This window comes from Eschrichtius robustus, chromosome 5, assembly GCF_028021215.1.
Source record: "Eschrichtius robustus isolate mEscRob2 chromosome 5, mEscRob2.pri, whole genome shotgun sequence".
Lineage (NCBI taxonomy): Eukaryota > Metazoa > Chordata > Mammalia > Artiodactyla > Eschrichtiidae > Eschrichtius > Eschrichtius robustus.
In genome coordinates, this window is record NC_090828.1 from 14,020,805 (window position 1) to 14,045,608 (window position 24,804).

The following is a 24,804-nucleotide window of genomic DNA, read 5'->3' on the forward strand; positions in this document are numbered from 1 at the left end:
ACAAAGGTGACATGGCAGTGGGGAGAGGAAAGCAGAAGTGCAAATGATAATGAATTGCACCACATGTAATTTACATATCCAAAGTTTATACTTTGTATGTTTTGGAAAGAAAGAACACAGCCTAAGACAGATCATGGGAAGGGACAGTCGGGTTACATTGCTTTGCATGCTTATTTTCTAAAGTCCATTGTGGAACCTTAAAGCAAGCATCATAGATTTAAAGTTTTAATCCTAGAATTGTGGTACAACCAAATCTTAAACTACAGAGAGGATATCCTGACAATTTAAAGGCTGTTGAAGATTTTGATGCGGCTTGAAAATCAAAGCAGAGTTCCCATCACTGTTTCTTCTTTTTCAGTCTTTTTTAGGAGGCTTGCTGCTCCTAAGTCTCCCTGGAAGGCTAGATAACTTGGGAGCAACCTCCACAGATAACAGATGGCTAGGATGTAAGCCTAGAGAAGCGAACGTTGCAGGGAAAATGAATGCTGACTGGAAAGTGATGTGATCGAGACGACGATGGAAGTATAGGTATCAGATACAGATGACAGGGAGGCCACCGTGTAAGGGGTGATGGGACTGGGCATCGGGGAAGAGATGAAGCCCACAGGATGTTGTGGTGGCTGCAGGAATGGAAGTCAAAAAACGGTATTGGAAATTAACCATAAAACAATTGTTCATGTTCTTGGAGTTCAAACTGCATGCCAGGTGTTGTGCTAAATGCTTTATCTCTACTCTTTCATCTAATCCTCACACTAGCCTTGTGAAGTCAGCATTATTATTAACCTAATTTCACTGATGAGAGTAAATGGCACATTGTTTGATACACTGCAGAACTCAGATGAGAATCCAGGTAGTCTGATTCCAGAGTTGGCATGCTTAACTAGATGCTATATTATTTCATAGTTTAAAATATTAGTGCATGGGCGACGCACAGCCACTGCTGGTCTGTATGATAGTTTTAATGCAAATTAGAAAAGACCAAAGGGCCCTGCCCACCACCCAGTGAAGTCCAGCCCCCTAGCGGCACAGTTTAGAGGGCAGTTGGCATCTCTGATCAAGGAAACACGTGCTCCATCCTTCAGGTAATGACAGCCCTTGCAAGGGTACCTGCCTTGGATATCAGCCTCCATTGACCTTCTCAGCAAGGCACCTCCTTACAGTGTACAGACGTTACAACTATATAAGGGGGCTTTAAAAAAGGAATGTATATGTATATTTTAGTTTTATCAGCCAAGTCTCATTCGCAAGCACTCTACACAGATATTCCCTGTTCCCTCTCCAGATCTATTCTCTACCCTTCTTCATTCTGCTCTGTGTTCTGAAAGGCTGACCCTTATGGGCTCCACCAATGGGCTTCCTTGCCTTCTGGCTTCCAGGTAGCTTCATCCAATGGGAGGCACCAGCCAGAAGTCCAAGGGAAGGAGAAGAGTGAGGCTGGGGTATTTTGTCTCCTGGCTGCCTCCCTATTGAGCCAGGAGCTTGGGTCCTCTCCTGAGGTCTCAGCTTGTCAGGCAGCCCTGTTCCACAGCTACAGAGAGAATTCTCTCTCCAGGTTCTGGCGGCACTTCACCTCATAGCCCTTCTAGCCTAGAAGTGGTGTAAGGCTCCCTGCTGTTGCTAGTCTTGAGATGTTTCATCATCCCTTGGTCACTCCCTAACTCTACCCACACTTCTGTAAATAGTCCCTGAATTAAAGTCCCCTCAATTTCCCTGTTTGAGTGAGCCATCTGTTTCCTGCCAGGACCCTCTCTGATACACAGAGGAAACAAACTTTGACCATTTTAAGCAAAAATGGAATTTAGGGAAGGCATTTTAGGAAGCACAGAAACGAAGGAAGATGGGAGGACCAGGGTTGGAGAACAAGCAGGAACTCAGGGACCTCTGGAAAGCTGAAGAGCAGGAATGACAGCTAAAGTCATTCAGTGGGAGGAGCTGAGGCCACCCACTGCCACTGCCCCCATGCCCACCAACTGTCCCTGTGTCCTTCAGCCACCTACTCAAGAGTTTCGAGGAGAAGGTCCGCTTGCCTGAGTCTACACCATACATCCCCAGGCTGAGCTGGGGAGTGGAGATGGGGGACTCAGGCCCCTCTGGCTATTGTGATAGGAATGGACACCACTACCCACCAAGACCACACCCAATGGGTGAATCCTTTAAAACAAGAAACCAGGATGCTAATAGGAAGCACCACCCCCAAAACGAGGACAAACATAGCTGTAAAAAATAATAAAATAATGTGAGACTGCCTTAACAATCCAATCCAAGCATCTGAAGTAACTTTTCCCAAAAGACGAAGGTTCATGCAAAGACAGGCACTTCTCAACAAGGATTCCAGTAGCAGAGAAGTACCATATCTAAAGGTCTTATAAATGAAAAATATTTATAAGGTTTTAAACTGGGTTAGGTATAAAGATGCTGGTTTCATCTTAACAAGATGCCATGTTGTCCCTTTCTTAGAACGACCCATTCAATGGGTCTTCTGCCCAATAACCAGCCACTCAAGAACTAGAATATTCAGATACCAATAACTTCAAATCAACTTATTGCTAGGAATTAATTGATTATATCAACTTGGGGCTAGAAACTGGCCCCAACATTTTTTTTTTAATCTGTTAGTCTCTTAAAGGTTATTCTTCATCTCTACCATCACTCCTTTGCTTTATTCAGATTTTGATTTTTACTAGTTGAAGATGTAAGAATAAAGAATACAGGTTTACTGTGAACTAAAGACAAACAGCTTATTGAAGAAGTTTAAAGATAATACTATTTTATTATATTTGTTGACTGTTGTATTTATAATTCACACAATTACTAAATCTAGCATAAAATTTAGACTACTTTTATAGCTCTCTGGAACCATGCTTTATCTCATCTCCAAAATTAACTTACTTCACAAAGACAGAGCTGATGAGTTATAAATTTCAACATATGCTTTACTTGTCACGAATGAAAGCAATACATATTCATAATTGTCCCCCAGAGGTTTCTTGATATAGTTACTGATATCAGTAAGAGGAAATCATTTTTCTTCAAAATAAAATTACGTGAATGCAATGCTTATAATTTTTAATTGAGAATATGTATTCTGGTAAATTAGGTTTGTTGGTTGTATATATAGATATTTTTATTTCCAAAATATTAATTTATTGGATAAATGTGGAGTAAACAGAATACTGTCCAGGCCAACTTGAAGGTTTCCAGAGCTGCCAGTGAGATGCTTTTGTTTAGCATGACAATGTGATAAAAAATTGAGATGGGTTTTTATGATACAATGGGCATTTAAGATTTTCTTTAATTCAAGATGTAACTTGTCGTATATGCTCATAGGTCTTATAAACTTCTTGTCTTGATGACGTACATATAGAAAAATAGTAAGAACAAAGTAGAAAAGATCTACAGTTTTTATATATGTAATTGTCTGTGGTTATGTTCTCAATCAAATACACCTATAATATGTCATCTTATAAAGCAAATATGAATGCTACTGCTCTAAATATGTACAAATTTAATGGCCTACAGTACTTGCTAGTTGCCTGGTGGAGACAAGGAAGAAAGTAGATCTAGCCCTTCTTTTCAAGGAAGTGATAATATCTATAAATCTTCCTCTTCCAATTTCAAAAACATGCATCTTTCCCTAACAGTCTTTGTTGTTCAAAGCCATTGAACAGATCTTTCTAAATGAATTGGGAGGCTGTCGGCAGTTTTAATAACCAATATCTGCACAATCAAATCACCAGGTACGATACAGTGATTAATGTGGCTTGGTATCCTGGATACCTAGAAGTTCATGGCCAAGAAGAAGCTATTGCCTTTCACTGGCTTCTCACAGTCTGTACTGCCCATTTCTAAACTGGGATGTAGAAAAGAGGCTGGTCCACTCAGCCTCCTGACTTCTCTGACTGCACGTGCTCCATGCGAATAAATGGAAATGGGCCACTGTTCTCCTGTGTCAGGACACGGTCAGCGTAAGTAGGAATACCAACTGGCAGGCATGTAACATCTAGTGAGTTCCTAGTCCAGAGCTGCTTTCTCTGCTAGATCAGGTGGCAGGTGGCAGGTGGCAGAAAAAGAAATATCCTGAAAGTTCATTTGCTATTTGCAAGTCAGGGAATACTACTGGACTAGAAGAATGGTCTACTGCTGCTTTAGAGAGTATTTCATAGACATTGTGAGGATGCTGATTTCCTAGAAAGGAAAAGCTCTGATTTCTGTACTGCAGTATATAAAAAGTTATTGCCAAATCCAACCTGGGTCTGTGGTTTCCAAATTTTTTTTTTTTTTTTTGCGGCGGTGGGGAGGAAGAACTACATGTTCTGTGATTGCAGGTCTCATCTGTCTTATTCACCTTAGTGCCTGACATATAGCAACCATTAAATAAATGTTTCTTAAATAAATGAATAATTAAATGAAAAAGTAAATGAGCAGTAGATTTTTGTTTTTATGGCAGTGGCAGACAAATTCATTTTGAAGAGTTTTTCTGGGTCTTTGTGGTTAAAAGCCTAGAGGAAGACAGTTGAAAGTGATTCTTTTAAATGCAGCTAAATTTTGCTTAAGCAAAACCAAAATATGAAAATCTGGGTTCACAAAACAAATTAATTAAAAGGTGATTATATGCTTCACAATTACATGGGAATATGACTTAATGCAGGGTATTCCTAAATGCTGGCCCATGGTGTTTTCTCAGGTTCACGCTGAAAGGAGAAAAATCAGCTCAGTGTATTGTTCTAAAGAACTGTCCTCTATTCACAAATTGACCTTCCTCCATTTCTGTGGTTAAAATACTTAACAACAACAACAACACAAAGATAATGAAGGTAGTCTCTACTTCCAGTTAGTTATTCCTTTTTAATGCTCTTAAACTTGCCAAAATGAAGTTGCCAACCCTAAATTGGTTCCCCAGCTTTTTGAAAAATACTTTATTGGTTTGTGAAATCCAAATAAGATTCATTTTATAAAAGTATACAGCATTTTTAAAGAAACCTACATATTGAATAAAGGAAGATAGTGTAACCTGGGCCTTAATTACCCAGGATAATAACAGCCAACAAGTTTTGAGTCGGTGTTGAGTACTGCTCTCAGGCCTTTTAAAAATGGTGCTAATCATCTAAATTTCATAGTAGCCCAAGGAGAAAATATTATTTTTATCCCCATCTTACAGATGAGGAACTCTAGACACAGTCCAGTCCTTGCCCCAAAAGACAGAAAATACAGCCAGTAAAATGGTAGCGATGGCCCCATATATTCTTAAATTACAAAGAAACTGAGCCATGTGACACTACAACCAATACAAAAACATTGGTTGTTAATATAGTCTAATTATTATAGAAATGGAGTTTCAGTCAGCATACAGATTATAAACTCCTATCCAAGACTCACAGTATTTTATATTTAAATCAGAATCCTCCCAATCTTACCTTATCAACAAAATTCTTGACCTATTTTTAGCTTCAGTATTTACACAGATACTGCTTCAAGCAACATCCTTGTTTCTTAAGCTCTGCTCTATTAGCAAATACCAGAAAACAAAACAAGAAAATATGATGTTTCTAATGGGGCATTTCAACCAAGTAGGGGGTGAAAGCACAACACTGGTAAATCTAGCTATCAGGATTAAGTTAATTTAGGGAAAATTCAACCTTATAGCGAACAAATCAAAAGGTATATTTCAGTCCACTTATTTTAAAAAAAAGTATAAAAAACCCAGTTTCCAAATGCTACAAAAGTATTACACTCCAGATATTTTTAAAAAGGCTTTAAAAAATAAATTTAAAAAGTATTACTACCCTAGCTTCCAAATGTAGATGCCCATCCCAACAGTAGGGTCTTATTTAAAATGAGATCACAAACTTTAGTGGGAACTCACATATTCCTCTGCAGAGTCAGAAATCCAAATATAACATCATTTGGGCAAAGAGGTAAATTAGTAAGTATAATCCATAATAAATGAAAAGCAAAACTAGACTTTTTGACCACAATGCCAAAAATTTTTTTTCCCAAGTTATCCGCAAACTGGAATCAAAGACAAAAATTTTGGCTTTCAAAGTCTATCATACTCTTGTAATGGTAAAAATGATTTGGCAGGTTAAGGATAGGTTTCGAATCATCCTATCTTCTACTTAACACCATTTACCAAAATACTGCACTGCGTTAAGGGAGTTATCTCAATGGCAACGAAAAAGAGATCTTAACACTAATAAGTTCTGGGTCCTTCAGAAAATATCAGTGAATCTAGAGCTTATGCAGTTTAAGGAAATTTTGTGGATTTCCACCCCTCAATCCTGACAGCTGGGGTGTGCACATCCGATCTGAATACTTTGTTAGGCATACAGGAACCGAATTTCTGACACTGCAGGTAACTCCTACACAAACTCTTCTTTCAACTTTCTGGCATCTGGTCAAGTACCCATCCCTAGTCCACATGCCCTAGAAAAACACAGGAACCAGTTCTAGGACGTGGTTATCCACCTAGCACCCCACGCTCCACCCCGAGACTACTAGCCTTCCGCCCTAGCTCAGCCCACCCCGGCCAGCCCAGCGCAGCAGAGCCAGACCCAGCCTACTACAGTCCTACCGCTCCGGCTCTCCGAACTTCCCCCGCCCACTCCGTCCACGTGAACAGGACCCCGCCCCCCCGCGCCGCGCTCCACCAATCAGCAGCCACCTCGCCCAAGATCCGGTCTCCAACGATCCCCTTTCAAAAAGTCAGCTTACACCTCCCGCCTCAGTCCCGCCCCTTTCCTACCTCCCCGCCCCTCTGGCCCCTGCCACCTCCCCAACTACCGGTTCCCCTCCTCCCCTCCCGTTGCCCCCTCCCGCTCCCAGGCTTCGCCCCGCCCCACTCGGGACAGAGCACTCGCCCTCTTCTCGCGAGATCTGAGCGTCCCCCGCAGCGGCCGCTCGCTTCCCCTTCTCGTCCTCCCACCCCCCTCCTCCCAATCTCTCCACTCTCCGGCTCTCTTCCCTCCCTCCTCCCCCCTCCACCCTCTGGGCCGGATCTCGTCTCGCTGAGGCGGAGGAGGAGAAGGAGGAGGAGGAGGACGTTCGGCCTGCGCAGTGAGATGTTTGTCCGTCGCCGCCGCCGCCGCCATCGCGGAGGAGCGCGATAAAGGGAGCTGAGCCGGGCGTGAGGGGCATCCCGTGGAGCCGCCGCGCCAGCGCAGCACCCCAGGCAAACCCGAGCCGCCGCCGCCACCGCCGCGGCCGCCCAGGGGCCGGCCAGCTCCCCAGCCCAGCCCGGGGGCCGCGCCGCCGCCCCCAGCGTCGCCCCTCGCCTGCCCGCCCGCCCGCCTTAAATGTGACACCGGCGCCTCGGAGTGCGACCCGAAGCAACCGCCGGGGAGGGGACGAGCACCATGTCGAATCTGAGCAAAGGCACGGGCAGCCGGAAGGACACCAAGATGCGGATCCGGGCCTTTCCGGTGAGTCTTTTCTCGGCGCCTGGAACCCCGGGTTGGGGGCCCGGCCGAGAGCCGCACGCGAGGCCCGGGCTGAACTCCCCCAACAGGCCGCAGGCCCGGCCTCCCCTCCCCCACGCCGCCGGCCGCGGGGCGCGAGCCTTCCCGGCAACGGGGCGGCGCGGGGCCCCGGCGCGGCCGCCCTCCCGGGCCGTTCCCCGCGCCCGTTGCCCGAGTCTGGCGCCGCTCCCCCGCCCCGGAGCTGCGCCTCCGGTCGCCCTGCGGGCGTCGGGTGCGGCCGGGGCCCCTTCGCTGGTCCCAGAACCTCCCCACGCTCCTGGGGTGTAGGCCCAACCCCTAGTACTCCGCTCCCGCTCGGTTCCCGGGACTCCCAGCCCTGCAGGGATGGGGACTGTCGAAGTCCTCCTTGTATGGGGCGTGTGTGTAACTTTTCACGTGGGGGTTTCGCTGCGGTGGAAAAAAATCACCCAGCCTAAAAGATGGCCAGCCCAACGATGAAGGGGACTGTCCTCTCCCTCTCTTCCCCTCCTCAGGAAGGGCTGTGCCATCCACCTGCCCCCCACGCAGTGACAGTGGTTTCACGTAATGCTCCATAGTAATATACCAACAACGTCCTGTGTGTTTACAGCGTCTTTTATCCACAGGCTTCCAAAGCACTTTACAAACTCTCTTGTGCAGGAATTGCCTTGCCAATCAAGGGGAAATAAGAGAAAACAAATTGGACGATTGGTTCTCCATTTCTGAGCCATGGAATCCCAAAAGAATGAGTAGTCACCACCCTGAGTTGCTTTACTCTTAGGGACAGCAAACGTAGTCTGTGTAGAAACTTTCTTTTTTAGCATTACGTTGAGTCATACTCTTGCAGTGTTTAGTATATAGGGTATAACTTTGGATGTCATATCTGATTCAGATAGCCAATGGCAAACAATTAAAGTGTACTGTTGGAACAGAGGAACTGGACATACTTGCTCACGTTGCTACAGTAACAGGTATATGTCAAGGTAGACAAACTAGCAATGGAACAGAAGATTTTAAAACAGTAAAACTAGAGAAAGATCTTGGGTTTCCTTTCTTAGAATCACAAACACAGTATATGATGCGAGGAGGGAAAAGAGGGTTTGTATTCACTTCATGAAGCATACTTTTTCTAAAGTGTAGTTTGCACTTTAGAGGGAAGACTTATTAATATAATTGTCCTAGTTGAGTAAGAAAGCGACCCAGAGAACTTGAGGACCTCTCTGAATTCTTAAAATTTAGAAGAAGGAAATACACTTTATGCAGAACTCTGAAGTTGTAATATAAATATTAATATCAATGTGAAGAGTCTAAAGGCTTTATGTAAATAAAGGTAGGATGTACTCAGGAGAATTAAATGTTTTGATGCTCATTAAAGGGATTTTATATTTTTGAAGTTTTTTTCCCTAAGTAATCGTGAGAAAGTACAAAGAAAGTGAGAAATGTTGACAGAAGAGAACTAATGAGCTTCATGTGCACGTTTTTACTCATAATGAAACAGTGAACTGGGTTTATGAATTTGTGAGTAATGTTAGTTCTCCTGCTAAACCAGTTCTGAATATTTTTAGCAGAATCTAGAATTACTCAGAATTTTAAATAGTTTAATACAAGAATTTTTTAAGAAAAACTAGCTATTCTTGAAGTCTGAGTTTTTCTAATTCAGATTATTACTAAAATGTGGAGTAATTCACATCTGACATCAGCTTACTTCTGTGGATATTCTGATTAACCAGTTGTACCTTTATATGTAGTCAACTCGTTGATCTCTTGGTTTTGCCTGTTCCTACCTGTTCTTCCATTCCTTCATTCATTCAACAAATATTACTGAGGACTGTGTGCCAGGCACTGTCCTAGGGTCTTGGGATATATCGGTATAGCTTGAAAGACCAGTATCCCTCCTTTCTGGATCTTGTATTGTTGGGAGGAAGTGGTGGGAGAGAATTTCATTATTCCTTTAGCTGAAGAGTATAATAGTATGTGACAGGTTACCACATACTACTGAAACTGATTTTTTTTTAAGCAGCATTATGGTCATGAGCTACTTTAGACCCTTTCTGTCTATAACTTGTTGCCCTCTAAGTTTTTCTAAAATCCTTAAATGAAGTTTGTAAGTGGCTAGTGTTTGGTATTCAGTACTTAATATCTGCTAGTTTTTAAAAGCATTAAGATTTTTTTTTATTTCATGAGTGTTCACATCACTCATAAGTAGTTCCTACTGAAAAGAACCATTATATTTTTTAATGTATAAATTTTAAAGTCATAGTTCTTTGAACCTTCGTTAAGGATGGATACATACCTCAGTGGTGTGGTATTTCACTGATTAATTTGGTAACAGTGCTTCTAGACCTTCAGAATTTTTTTTTCCTTCCAGGTTAGCAGTCTTTTACAGAACTATAGTCTGCATGGATTGCTAGTCAGAAGTAGTAAATGCATATTATTCCATAAAGAAAATAGTGTGTTTATGTGTACTCATGTGTGCATACGTAAAACTATTGTATTTTACATTACCATTTGAGATAGACAGTTACTCTAAGGGAAATTGCAGTGTAACCGAAAGCCTCAAGTGCTCTTTTCAGAGTGTGTTTTATAAAATTGATGTGTAAAAAGTATAAAAATATGTTTCGGGATTGTTTTGTTTTCATTGCAAAATAGTAAGTGAAGGTACAGGATATTTTGTAAATGTGTAAACCTACTCCAGCTATAGTCCCATCAGTAAAATCAGTTTCTGAGAAATTGGTTCTCTTTAAGGTGGGAAACAATGAAGAGCTTTCTGTACTTACAGATTGGTGATGGAGGAAATATTTATTCCAGTTTGTAAACTTTCCTGCAGTGGACAAAATACATACCATTTCACATCTTTTGGGGTTTTTTGGTACCCAAAGTAACAGCAAGGGCCACAAAACTTTTTTAAGGAAGAAGTCTGTAGTTGGGAAGCTTCTGGAAACGATATGGATTTGGACCAAAGAATGCTGCCCCCAGAAGTTCCTGGTCCTCTTTCCTTGCTGTTGCCATGTGTCTCACTCCTGAGCTTTTATTCCACTATGTAGGATTAGTTGCTGTCAGGTGAACCTTTTGTCCTTATCTTTGAAAAGCTATTACTCACCATCTGTACTGTCCACTGTTTGTCCACATGGGCTTGAAAAGCTTGATTGGTTTGGAGGGGATATGGTTGAATGGAAATACTGGTCTCTCCTCTGATTTGCCTTCTTGGCTGAGCCTTCAGAGTTTAGGAGACGTGTTATGAAAGTGATTGTCCTTAGAGTGTGATCTGGAAATGGTTTCAGTTATTGGTTCATAGAAGCATGCTAAATCATGATAATGAATCTCTGGTTGTGATGTCCACTCCATTGTTCTAGATGAGCTTCACAGAGCACCACCTGTGTGGCGTGAACAGTTACTGATGTAGAAGTTATTGTTAGATGGAACCCGCAAAATGACTGAGATTAGAAAGAGATGAATTTTGAGATCGTTTGTGATAAATACTTAAGAGCACAAGAATTTAACGACAAATGGGGACAGTTAATGTTTTTTTTTTTTCCTGGCTATAGTGATATTTGCTAGATATGGGGGAACAGCTTTGATCTTCAAAATAAGTTTCTCACTTAGGGAAAGTAGTTGTTGCCTAGAACTAGCTGGACTGTGCATAGAGAAAGGCTGAATAATAGTTTTGGAAATCACAGGGTGGGGAATTAACTCTAAGTTTGTTTTTCATTCTCTAGTATTTTGTTACAGAGATGTTATGGAGTAAGATATAACATTCATTGAAGTGTTGCGTTCACTTAGACTGATTTTGTTCTATTTAATGGTTTTAGGACAGTCAGCTGTGTTGTAGCTGTTAGTACCTCTCAGGCTTTAGAAGTTTAAAAATAAAAAGATAAAGTAGTTATCTGTAAAAGTGTCTATTTTGCATTATCTCCCTAGAAAGTTCACAGGAGCCAAGAAAATTATTACTGCCAAATTATTAGTACTAAAGTTACTGAATTTGAAACAATTTTAGTAGTATAGAATATAATGTGAGAATTTGGCCTTTTAAATAATACACTAGTCACAAAGTCAGTTCTTTCAAACAAAATAAAGTGTCATTTGTACATCATTCATTCATTAAATGTAGCTAAGTAATAATAGCATTTCTCTATTTCAACAAGAGTATATAATTAAGACTAGAAAAAGTAGTATGTCTTCCCTTTGTGTTATAAATTGGGAGACCTTAGAGAGAATTTTTTGCTGTTATCTTTATTCAAGAGTATCTGGGTGTTAACAGTTTTGTTAGATTTTTATAAAAGTTATTGGACAATTTGTAGTTTTAAATAATGGAACTTTGAAAATAGTTCTTGTTTGTCCATTGTGAAGTCAGTAAAAAAGTAAAAGTGCTACTAGTAAGAAATCACTGAGATAAAACATGAAGTACAGTTAGTGTCTTTCTATTGTGAAGACTATTCAGTAGTCTCCCAAAGCTATGAATTCATTTTAGTAGCTTTTCTAATTAGAAAAGTGATGCCTGTTCATGATAGAAAACTTAATAAATATCTAAACTTATAAGTAAGGAAATAAATATCACCTGTAACCCTACCACTTGGAAATAAGCCATATTAACATTTTGATGTGTTTCCTTTTAATCTTTCATAAATGTGTAAGCACACAGTAAAATTGAGGTATGACCTTTTCATATGCTGTGTTTTAAAAAATATAGTATCTTACTGTACATTTATTTCCATGTTAAATATATTGAAAACATGATTTTGAATGACTGGGTAATACTCTCCAGCACCTTGGCTTATCCATTTCCCTACTGACAGGTATTTTGATTGATTCCAGTGAATTCGTATTTTCTCTATTATAAAGAATGCAACTGTGACTATTTATTCACATAAGTATTTGAGCCCATCCATGATATGGAATTACTGGGCTCGACATAATTGATACATATTACCAAATGGACCTCCAGAAAGGTAGGAGTAATAATAGTGCCACTCACTGAATGCTTATCATATGCCATACACTTTGCATGTGTAAACTAATTTCATTTGCACAACTCTATAGAATACTATTATTATCATCTTTTTTACCTGAGAGGCCTTCAGAGGTTAAGTAGTTTGCTTAAGATCACTTTGCTTGTAAGTGGCAGAACTAGGGTTCTTTCTAACCTAGGCAGTCTGGCTCTAAAGTGAATGCTTTAAGAATTAATTACATCTCTCAAGCTTGTATCAGTAACATCTTGTTACTTGTTACTTGTATCAGTAACATACCAGTAACATCTACCATGTCTTAGCTAACTTATCTTTAATTTTATAGGTGAAAAAAATAGTACTTTAATGCTTTATTTTGCATTTCTTTGCCTACTTGTAAGAGTAAAACTACGGATAGTCTGTAGGGAATTTTCATTTAGTTTTACATAGAGCATTCAACATATGTTTTAGAGGTATGACTAAAAAGTAAAGAGACTGAGAGCATAATAGTTAAGAGGGTGGGCTCTGGACTGTCAGAGTTTGAGTGTCGGCTCCACCTCTTTCTAGTTGTGTTATCTTTAACAAGTTACTTAACACTTCTAGCCTCAGTTTTCTCCTCTGTAAAATTAGAATATTTATAAGACCTATCTTACAGGGCTGTTAGAACAGGACCTAGCACGCAATTAACTATTGTTATACCAACATTTAGCCATGATTATGCCACAATTTATATATTAAAATTGAATGTTATTTTTGCAAGTAATTTTATTTAGTGTACAGTTATTTTAGTGATGCCGCCATTTTTTGGTGCTTACATTTTTAGAACTTCCATTTTGAAAAGCTTACAGAATCAATCTGTGAACCACATTAAGAACTCAGTGTCAAAGGATATAGGTTTGGTACCACTGGGGTGCTTCGAAAGAATGCCACCGGCTCTTGGGTGAGGGGTAGATTCAAAAGAGAAGATCCAATAGTGATTATCACATAATCATCAGAGCAAGTATGTAATCTTTCTGGGGTAACTTTATTGAAGGAGTAAACACTCATTTGGTGTGTACATTCTAATATGTACATTAAGTGTTTATCTAAAAATACATTTTGTTTTTATTTCCTTCCACCCTCTTTTTTGTTTCACTCATGAACTGGGCTGTGGTCCCCGCCCAAAGCTTATACCAGACACCCTTTTGAACCTGGAAGTACTTAGCATAGTGTTAGACACAGTGTGGGTGCTTAGTGAATGATCGATTAAATGAGAAACTAGTCCTTTAAGACAAACCATAGAAATTCATTACTTAGGTAAGTCGATGCAGGTAGTATTCCAGAATGTTTGAACTCTTTTCAGCTGTAAGTGAAGTCTTAATTTGTAGGTCATTAAAGATCATGTGGCACTTCCCTTAGAGGTTAGTCAGCCTAATCTCCTAAAACTGTAATGACTTGAAAGTAAAGGTAGTATATACTGGCAGTAACCTTGGATTGGCGTGTCAGAAGACTTAATCTCTGGCCTAGTCTTTTCTGTTTACTAGCTGTACTCTACATTTTATTCCTTCCACCATGACACCTTCCTCCCAGCCTGTTGACTATACATGGTGATCCCCTACATCCGTTGCAGGTTGACTGCCCTGTATCATCAGCCTGTTCTGTGAATTCTTTTCATCTGAAATTTACCTTTGCCCTGAGGATGCAGGCTTATATTCCTGAATTGAGGTGTCTTTTTTCCTTATAATCCTTGAATCACTGGGCCCAGATGCCATTTATTGCCACATCTATGATCCTCTTGTGTCTTGGGCCCTTGTGAACTATTCTTTTGAGTGCTTCTTGTGACCATCTCCTAACTTCGTACACATGCTCCCTCAGTCACTGAAGACTTCAATACCTTATTCACATACATTCTCTCTAGCTTAAATTGTAACTTTATCCAATGCATGTGGACAGAGTCATTCATTTATTCATTCTAAAGTATATTTATTGTGTGTTCCTACTAGAGGTCTGGCACTAAATATACAGTGATGATCAAACAGATCTGGCCTCTTCTGTATTACAGCGATCTTCACTGTGTCTTGGAGCTTGTCATCCCGCTACTTTAGAAATTGTAAACTTCAATATTACATTGTATCCTAGCTCCTTCATTTATTAGATGTAGGACTTGAGCAAGTCACTTAACTTCTGCCTGTTTTGTTTTCTCTTTTGTAAAAGGGAGAAAACGATAGTACCTACCTCATAAGATGGTTGTAAGGATAGAGTTAATGCATATAAAGCTCTTAGTGTCTGGCACATAGTAAGCATTATAAATAAATACAAGCTGTTGTTATTTAATTATTCTATCCTACTTGTTGCTTGTTTCCTTCTCACATTAAATGTGCTCTTGGATTTCAAGAAGACCCCTTTCATTCTCCCAGGCTGTGGCGCCTGTTGCTAGTTGCCCCTTCTTTCCTACTGCCTCCCCAGAGCAAGGCCAGAAATATCAGCAAAAAGCATCTTGAACCATTCCATTCATCTGCCTTCACTGCTCATATTTTTTAGACTATTGTGCACTCCTGGAGAAAATTCCAAGACTGTGGTCTCTAAGCTAGCTGGACTCTCAGTGCCTCTGGGCGATATTTTTGTGTCCCTGGTAAACTCCCTCTCCCCTTTCCTGCATGAGCTATTTCAGACTTTAATCACTGTCCTTAAGCTCTTTATTGAGAATTCTCTTATCTCTCTTTTTCAGGAAACTTAACTACTGAAGTTATCTTGTGTAAGTTCCTTCAGCTTGATTCTCTTTCAGTTATATTCATTAACCTGTATCTTTACTCATTCTCAACTCCTTCCCTTGGGTCTCAGAGAAGGAAGATGTTCCTTTTTCTGTCTTCCCTACCATGGTAACTACCATACCATCTCCCTTCATAGCCAAAATTCTTCAAATAGTCAGTATCTCCTTTATTGGAGCATGATTTTCTTTAGAGGAGGCAGCGGGTCTTTTTGTATTGATCTTTGTTAGTGCTGCACAGTAGTAGCCAATAATGTTGAACGAATAAACTGACAAGACTCTAGTTTGTTTTCTCATCTTTAAGATGGGAACTATGGCAATCTTCCTCACAGGTTGATTGTGAGGGTTAAAAGAAATAATGTCAGAAAGTGCTTGATAATAAACAGTGGCATCATTGAGACAGTTAAAATGATTTTCTAATCATAAAGTTAGTATTTTCAAGTAAAAGTAGTATGTTTCATGTAGGACATTTATTTTCAAACTCTTACAGGGTCTCCAGGACCCAGGAGGCCTAGGAGGAGTGGAGTAGATATCTTCAGAAGTTTCCCTCTCTAATCATTTAGAGCAGTTTGTACATTGTTCTGTGTGTAGAAGATTTCTTTTTAAAGAGTTCTCTAACTATTGCTTTAAAATCACTGGCATTAATCCAGCCTTTTTAAAGTTGAGGAGAGTCCTACTTTCCCAAGTTGGTAACATTAACCAACTGGGAAATTGAGAACTGATCCTGTAGTTGTTGTAACCACTAATCCAGAGCTTTTGCTACTAAAAGAGCTTTTGCTGTTTATTTTTTTAAGTCAGTTTTAAAGTTGAAAATATAATTAAGTAAAATTTCTTAATTTGACTTCCATTTATCTAGTGATCATTGAGAAAGGAATGGACCTGAATTTGCTCTTTAAATGAGAAAGGTTACTGCTAAGCAAATGAATAAAGACTTCAAAGGGATATCTTTTACCTACTTTAAGAAAATACAAGATTCCTTAGAGACGGTTTTCTATAAAAGCAAGCCGTCATTGCTAAGAGGAATGCTTTAGCGTACTGATCGCAAGTCATCCTTATCTAAAGCGGCTCTTAACTGAGCAACACTTAGCCTTTTCTATTTGCCCTGTCCTCTTGAAAGTAATCATGAACAATTCTTTTTCTCCTTTCCTTTTCAATTTATTAATAGTATGAGAAGTTGCTTTATAAGATGAGTAACTACAACTTGTTCAGTCTACCTTGTGTTAGGCTCTTTGAACTATAATTATCTCAAATTCTCAGAACAATCTTTAGATGTTACTTCTGTTTTAAATCTATCCTGGGGCTCAGAGAGACATAGTAAAATTATGTGTATTACATATATACCTATGGAAGGGCAGAGCTGGAATTCAGATCCCAGGTGTATCTGTCTCAAAAATTCATGTTCTTTCCATTACACCACACTGCCTTAATTATATTCCGTTAAGAATTTGCTAGATTCTGAAATATTTACTTTCATAATAGGAATATATTGGAAAGTTAATTCTAAGCTTGCCATTTAAATGATCACCCAGGGGCAGATCCAGGGCCCCTGAAGCTTATACACTGCAGTACTCTCTTTATAAAAAGGATTCAAAATTAGTTTCCAGATCTTGGAAGGAGCTTTTGCAAGCTTTAAACCTCACTAGATTCAAAGTATATGCACCTCTCATAAGAGAATACAAGTTGTAAAAACTTTGAATCAATGGATGCCTATGTTGCTCAGTAAAATTTGAATATATAAATTGCTTAAGGGGGTCATAGTGTGTATTGATTTGAATAAAGCAGTCAAAATCATAACCAATAGGAAAGGTATATTAGTTGACGTATTTCTAAGTTAACACTTTCCTTTTTAACTTAAAGACTGATAGTACACATTTTTTAACTTTTTTCAATTAGAAATTTATCTTGTTAAATATATGTTTAGAAAAAAGTGATTTTATGTCTTTCAGAATGTATTAAGAAGTAGTAGGTTAAACAATGAAATGAATTTTGAAGTACAAGGATCAGGTAGTTTAAAATAAGCAAATGAGACATGAAAGAACTATATTATTTTGATGAATGTTATCATTAGCCAAAAAAACAAGTAATTTATTTGCTCCTATTTGTTTTCATATTTTAATTTTTAAAAGCCAGAAAGGACTTTAGAGAGAATATGTTCTAATCTTATTTAATATATGGGGAAGTGGAGAACTGGAGAGGGTGATTTTACCCAAAGGATACTTACGGCTTGAATTTATGGAAGAACCATGACTAGAAGCCTGATTTCTGGTTAACAGCTCTTTTCTCTAGACCAAACTGAAATAAGCATGCAGCCTTAATAATTCAGTGTTAACATTAGCCTGTTAATTATAAATTGATTTTGTAGCATCAGACACTCAGGTGATTTGAGTTGACATGGTGTAACGGAAGGGTCCTTAGCTCAGGACACGTGGATTCTTTCATTGCTCTAACTAGCTGAGTGATCTTGGATAAGCTACTTAGCTTCAGTTTCTTCATTTGTAAAATGAAGAGATTTTAATTTGGGGTTTTCTTAGGCTCATTTCCACTCTTAAAATTTCAGTCTAGAAGGCGAATGCTGGTGTGTTCTCCTTTGCTCTAAAACATTTTGTGATGTTGCAAATGTCACCTATCTTTGCAGCCTTAGAATAAGAATGGTATATTTCAGTGGTGATGATTAAATGCTAATATGAAGCAGTGGAAAAGTTAGCTATGTTCTTACATACTTCTTTTTGTGTAAGTTGGTAGTTTTAGAGAAATTTTGAGATTTGATATCAGATTTTTGTAATAATTTTATGTTATAGGCCTTTTGCTGTCATATCACATTTAGTTTATGGTTAGGTTCATTCAAAGACAGAGCTAACTGTGGCAATTTGTATTGTTTTGCATGTTTTTTTCTCTTTGGAGTGTGTGTAGCTGATTCTGGTATAAACTACTTTGTTATTGTCCGACAGTTTTATACATCTTTACACTTTATCATAGTTTTAGAAAAACTGGGTTTATCCATTTCAAAAAAAAAAAACATAGCGATGTAAGCTAAAGAGAAGAAAGTATTGTCATTTTTTATTAAAATTCATAGTTTTAGATTGTTGGATAGAAATATGGAACTCAAACATGCACTTAGATATGAAGTATTTTTTGTCTGTAGCATTACTACTACTACTTTGAGATTCCATCCAAAAATATATGATTCTTGCTTTTCTATTATTTTTGTTTTCCAGATGAATGTTGAAGAGCTAGTTTATACACATGAGCCCTTACTATTATTGGGATTTAATAGTATATTGAGAAATACAGCAAATGTTTTTATAATTTTAAAGTGTTGATCTTATAGACGTGTTAACTAATCTTCTTAATAGGGAGAGTCTCTATGTTTGAAGAGTTCTAGTCAAGATGAATATTGTATTCTCTGGATAAAACGTGTTTCAGGGTGCCAAATAACATCTCTTTATGTCAGGGAAAATAGCACCAATAGAACAGTGACAAACTTCTTGACTCAGAGAGAATACTTACGATCGCATGTTATTTGTTGTGGTCATCATCAGACTATGAAATGTTACATATACATTTTTTCACATATGCAAAGATCATTCACAGAGATACAGTTGAAAGAATATTGTTAGTACTCTTAAGTCAGTTGTGACTTAACTGGACTTCAACAGGCTAATGTGAAAGCTTGAACTTAGTTTGTCTTTGAAAGAAATTGTTCCAAATTTTTAAATTGATTTTTGAACAGCCTGCTCATGTTGAGAACTGAAACGCAGATTATAATAATTGAACCGTCTATTGATGATTTAACTTTCTCATTGTAAATGTTACTCTTCTGTAATTTAGTGATATTAGAGGCCAGTTGAGTGTAGCTCAGCCTTAATTTGTGATTTCATAGCATTTTCCTGGGCTACTGTGCTTTTCTAATTGATAATTGTCATTATCAGTCGTTACTTTTGGCAGCACAATTCCAGCACAGAAGGCTGTATGTTTCTTCCTTGTAGTAAAGAAAAAGAAATTTATTGAGCAAGTCATGTGTGTCAGATGCTTTCACAAACTTTCTTAATTGCCACACAATACACCATCTTCTCCCATTTTTCTTGTTACCAGCAGATGAGGAAAGTGAAGTTTGGAAAGTTAAATAACTTGCCCAAAATCTGAATGTGTCCCACTGGGCTGTTTCCTCAAAGCTTGGATCTTTGGCTATCTTTTGATGGTTGAGGATGTTTAAAGATTAACTGATGAATAAATGGGATTATTGGAGACATCATAAGTCATTGTGTAGCCATTGGTCATCAAATAGATTCATCATCATTACTAACTCTAATGGGACTGCACTCAAATCATCTAAGAATCATAACATGTATTAAAGAGGATACAGTAAAATGAGGGAACAGAGACTTGATATTAGTCTAAGGTGCTTATAATGTGGGTGGGAACTTCCTTACAAAATTTATGGCTTAGTTGTATTTATCTAGAATATTGCCATTCCTCAGATATTTGTACCAAAGCAACTTTTTTGAGGCTGAAGCTGAAAATTAAGATCAAGCATTTTTCCTTGTTTATTTTTTTCTAGCTGTGTCATTCTGAATTGCCTGGAATTTCAAATTCTCTCCCTTTTCCCCCACACACCCTGTTCTAAATTTCTTGTAGAAAATTATTCGCAGGGGACTAAAGACTTTTTGTCCTTTGTATGTAGTGGATGTGAAGAGTACAGTTCTCTTCCTTTTAGTTTTAATTGGCTCATGCTGTAGTTCTGCAGCTCTCAGTAATTACAGAACCTTCAAGATGTGTAAGTGTATAATAGACTGACATCCTTTTAAATGCAGCATTTTGAAGGTTTATGTTTTTATATCTTTTAAAGTAATGTAGATGAAAACCCAGAGATGTTTGTGAAAGAAAAGATTATTAGTGTTATTTTTGTTATTGATACTTACTAATTAGGGGATTATAATCCTGGATTGGGGACAGGGAAGTGGGCAAAAGTCACTTTTAAAAAATAAAGTCTTGATTTGGTTTCTAAGAGGTCTCACTAAACCATGGACATTTAAGAATACTCAATTAATTATCTTTCCTTTGAAAAAGAGCTTTTGTTTCTTTTCTTGCTAAATGAATTTACTTTGCTGAACACTTTGTAACTTGAGCTTGTTGGGGAAAGATGCAGTATAGATCTAAAATAAGCAAACATTAAATGTTTGTGTATATATGTATGTGTGCTTTTTATCATTTTATTGCTTTGCTGAAGCATTGTTACCAGATCCCTTCCTGAGTGTATTTGTAGTTATTGCAACCTTAGTAAGTCAGTTTCATCAATGGGATTAAAATCCTGCTTAAATACTTTGGAATATTACTTTAAAGTGTTAGGGCTTTTAAATGACTCTGAGTGAAGTCTAGACTGATGTTTTTAATGGTTAACATTGATGACTTTAGAGTTTATCATCTAGTCCTTTTAACTTTCATTGACAGTTAATGTTGTATTCTCTGTCAAGGATGGGTGAGAAATTCACCCTTCAATTCATCAGTAATGTAATTATTTTGCCACGGTTGTTGACATGTTCATTTGATGCCAGGACCAAAGCGGGTATGTAGCAATATGTACTTGAAGCCTGTTTCCTTGGGTGTATTGTTTTTGGACTTATTTGATTTAGGGAAAGACTGTAACTTGTAGATCTCCTCCTGAATAGCCTTTTTTTATCCACTATTTTCCTCCTAGTTAACATTTATTAATAAAATTAATGATTAAGCAGTCTTTTGAAGCATTTAGTTAGGTGAATGTGAAAATACTACTTGATATATGAAATTTGAGAGTCTTTTGCTTGTGCATTATTGTACTTTATTTCTGTTTGGAAAATATATTTTTATTATTTTAAAATTACATTAATCGTTATATAAACACATTAAATTATTTTTCAGTATCATTGTGCTTAGTAATTCAAATGTTCATGTTTTCAAAATTGCATTGGTATAACATAGGTAAAACAACATTCCCCAGGCATTTGTTTATGGCCTTCTAAGTAACATTGAAGAAAAATGCACAATCCCTCAACTATCTCATAGTCTAATGGAGGAAGGAGATTCACAAACAGATAATTATGCAGCAGTATGGTAGTGTAGTGATAGATATAACCTGAGTATTATGAAAGAGCTGAGAAAGAGTTGTTAGTTTTGCTTGAGGAGGTCAGGGAAGGATTTTTGGAGGATGTGACACCTGAGCTGTGTTCAAAAGCTATGTAAAGAATCAAAGAAGAGGCAGAAGAGGGGTGTATAAAGAAGACATGAGAGGGTGGTGTGTGGAGGGGAGGTGTGACAGCGGACAGGAATAACCACTGGTTTAATGTTGCCAGAAAGTGAATGTAAGATAGGTAGTAGTGAGTGAAAGACGAAGTCAGAGAAGGAGGCATAGACGGACTAGATCATGAAGTGTTATGTTCCCTTTTAAAGGACACACCCCACCCCCCCACCCCCGTTGCTAATGAGAGGTGGGTTTTTGAACAGGAGCATGATGCTGATGTGGTTATTTTAATGATTTTGAGGAAGATGGATTCCAAGAGGTTATTAGAGTTCATGATGGCTGGAAGGCTGTTGCAGTAATCTAGATGAAAGTTTTAGGGCAACAGTATTCAGGATGAAAGATGGGGAGATATTTGAGAAATCTCTTGGGCCTGATGTTGGTAGCACTTGATGATTGGATGAGAAAGGGATAAGAGAGAGGAAAGAAGAAAAGTTAAGGCTTATGCTTCTAGCTTGTATAACTAGGTGGTTTGTGTTGCTGCTACTGAATTAGAGAATACAGAAAGAAGATTTGGGTGTGTTTGGAGAGTGAGTTTACGAGAAATTTTGGACATGATAAGTTTGATATGTGTCTGGAAAATTTGGTTGGGCATATCCAGCAGGTGGTTGAATACAGTAGTTACGGCTTTGGGGGAACTTCTGGGCTGGCAATATAGATTTGGGAGCAATTAACATGTAAGCCAGTAATTTATCTTCTTTGAGATGAGGACCAAACTTCTTGGGAAATCTGATAAGAGCTAGTGACTCACCATCCAGAAAAGAAGCGTACACACATTACATTTGCAAAATTTTATATGCAGTTTTAGGAGGCTCCAGAATCCCTTGCCAATCTAGAGCCTTGTAATTTTAGAACCCTAGAAGTATATATAGTAGTTGTAACTATGATAATGAATGGAAATGCAGCCAGTGTAGAGTGAAAAGAAGAACCAAGGACAGAGCTCTGGGGATTAAAATGATTTAAATGACACTGGAAGAATAGGAGATATGAAGTAGGGGAATATTGTTTGTGAAAGAAGGCTACATTTTACTGACTTTCATTTAGCATAGTTGTCCTCTTAAGGTACTTTTGTTTTAGCTGTTTATTTGCTAAGCCTAAAAACTGTATTTTTTTTCCTGACATTTGATGCCCATAGATGAGAGTTCAAGAGATTCTGTCACTGTTATTCAGCATGTGAGGGATTATACAGTAGTCCCTCGGTATCCATGGGGGATTGGTTATAGGACCTCTTCAGATACCAAAATCTGAGGATGCTCAAGTCCCTTACATAAAATGGCATAGTACGGTCAACCCTGTATCTGCGAGTTCCATGGATATGGAGGGCTGACTGTACTGTGCCCTAGGCTGGGCTGAATTCTACTGGCATTTGCATTTAATCCTCATGATAGTCTTTTGAGATAGGTATTGTTATTAAACTCACTTTTTTACAAGTGAGGAAATAAAGGTTTAGAAGAATTAAGTAATTTGCCCAAGGTTGCGTGGCTTATGAATTTAGCAAAGCCGTGACGCAAATCCAGGCCTGTCAGACAGCAAAATCTATATTCTCTACTAATGTACTGTGTTTACCAAGATAATCAGTGATTATACTGTAATATTACTTTACCCTATTAACACGGTGGGATGGGAGGTGAGTTCAGTGGTTTGTACTAGATTTGAGAATATGAATTCCAATTCCAGCTCTGTGATTTTGGGTAAGTCATTTAATCTCTCCGTCTATTTTGTTCTCCTTTGAACATTTTTATACCTGAGCAATCACCAGAAGAAACATTTTTGCTCTCTGTCTTCATTTCTATCTATAAAGCACAAATACTGAGGAAAATACTATATACCATCTTGGATTTTAAAATAACCCTTGATTTATATATGTGAGAAATGATTCTTTTATTATAATGTGAGAGTATTTGTACAATATTTGAAGCTTCTTAGTTTATATCTTTAAAATACTTTAGTTTCTAATAGAAAATTTAGTAATTCATGCTGAGTAGAGACGTTTTTGTACGTTTTCTAGCTTTCATGGGATCTTATGTTACAGAGCCTGAAAAGATCATTTGAAGTTTTGCTCAACTATTAGCAATATAGTTATCTCTGGAGTTTTTAGTCCACATTAACTTTACTCTTTCTTTGAAATTGGTTTGAACGTTTTGCTTTATATGTTCGTTATTTAACCGCAGGGATGGTGTCTTCGCCTGCTTTATTGTAACCTCTACATATGCTGTCAGCAAACTAAAACCACATTGCACATACATGGAGTATTTGAGGCCATCACTATCACGTTGTCTTGTGGGCTTTATTTGTGGAAAGTTGTAAATGGCAACATCTTATTTATATTTTATACGGATGGCATCTTCTGTATGAGAATATCTGATAAAAATAGGTAGTAGTTTAGATGTAAGGGTAAATTCTCTTACGGCCACTTCAGAGAAGTCTCTGATAGACCTAGATTTGAATAATATTTGAGTAACAGGAAAGAATTTGTTTTCTAAAGAGTTCCTTTTTAAGCTCTCCAGAAAAGATTAGAATAATAAGACTCAGTTTGAGTCATCTGCTTAAGAATCCTCTTGATTGGGAGTTGAGCTTGTTTGACTGAATGAACTGTTTTGCCTACCTACTTCTTCCTCTTTCACATTCATACTCATTGTACAGGACTTGGAGAGGATTCTTTTTTTTTTTTAACCACTTTATTGAGGTAAGCTGTACGTATTTAATGTATGCAACTTGATGAGTTTGGAGGTAAGTATTCATTTGTGAAGCCATCACAATCTATGCAATAAACATATCCATCACCTCCAAAAGTTTCTAGCTGGAGAGGATTTTTTTAGCCCAGTATCTTTTATCCATTTCAGGTCAGAAGTGTGCATGAATCTGGTGAGTAATTGATGCAGTGTTTCCCTGGTTGTGAACGTGGAACTTGTAGGTTTTATGAGCATGAAGAGGGCTGCTTAGTCAGAGATTAGTAGAAAATCAGCAGGTGTAAGTGCTTGTTATATGCCAGGTATTATTTTAGTGGCTGAGGTTATTCAGCAATGAAGAAAATCCCTGCCTTCACGGAGCTGACATTTGACTGGGAGGAGAGAGGCCAGGAAGAGAAATAATGTGAGGTTGGAATTTGAGGGTCACTAATAGGAGGAGGCTGCTATTTTAAATAGAGTAGGTAGTTAAAGCTTTATTTTAAGGTGACAGTTGAGCAGAGTTTTGAGGTTGATCAGTGAATGAGCCACTTAGGTATCTTGGGGAAGAGCATTCCAGACAGAGAGAGTAGCAAATACCAACTTGAAGTGAACTTGTTTGCCATATTCCAAGGAGTAACAGGGAGGCTGGTGGGGCTGGAGCAGAGAGAGCAAGGAGGAAGAATAGATGAAGTCAGAGAGATTATCAGGTTGAATAAGGCTTTGTAGAATAGCGTAAGGACTC

The 24,804-nt window shown here is 38.3% G+C and overlaps 1 protein-coding gene across 2 annotated transcripts in view; it reads left to right on the forward strand.

Moving 5' to 3' along the window:
* The first annotated feature begins 6,934 nt into the window (after positions 1 to 6,934).
* Positions 6,935 to 24,804, forward strand: part of CUL3 (cullin 3) — a 97,673-nt gene continuing 79,803 nt past the window's right edge. Inside the window, exon 1 of one of the 2 annotated variants that reach the window (XM_068544339.1) lies at positions 6,935 to 7,418. In XM_068544339.1, coding sequence (XP_068400440.1) covers positions 7,353 to 7,418 — 66 coding nt within the window. In that variant the 5' untranslated portion in view covers positions 6,935 to 7,352. The remainder of the gene's footprint in view (positions 7,419 to 24,804) is intronic. The other variant, XM_068544338.1, reaches the window with a different exon arrangement.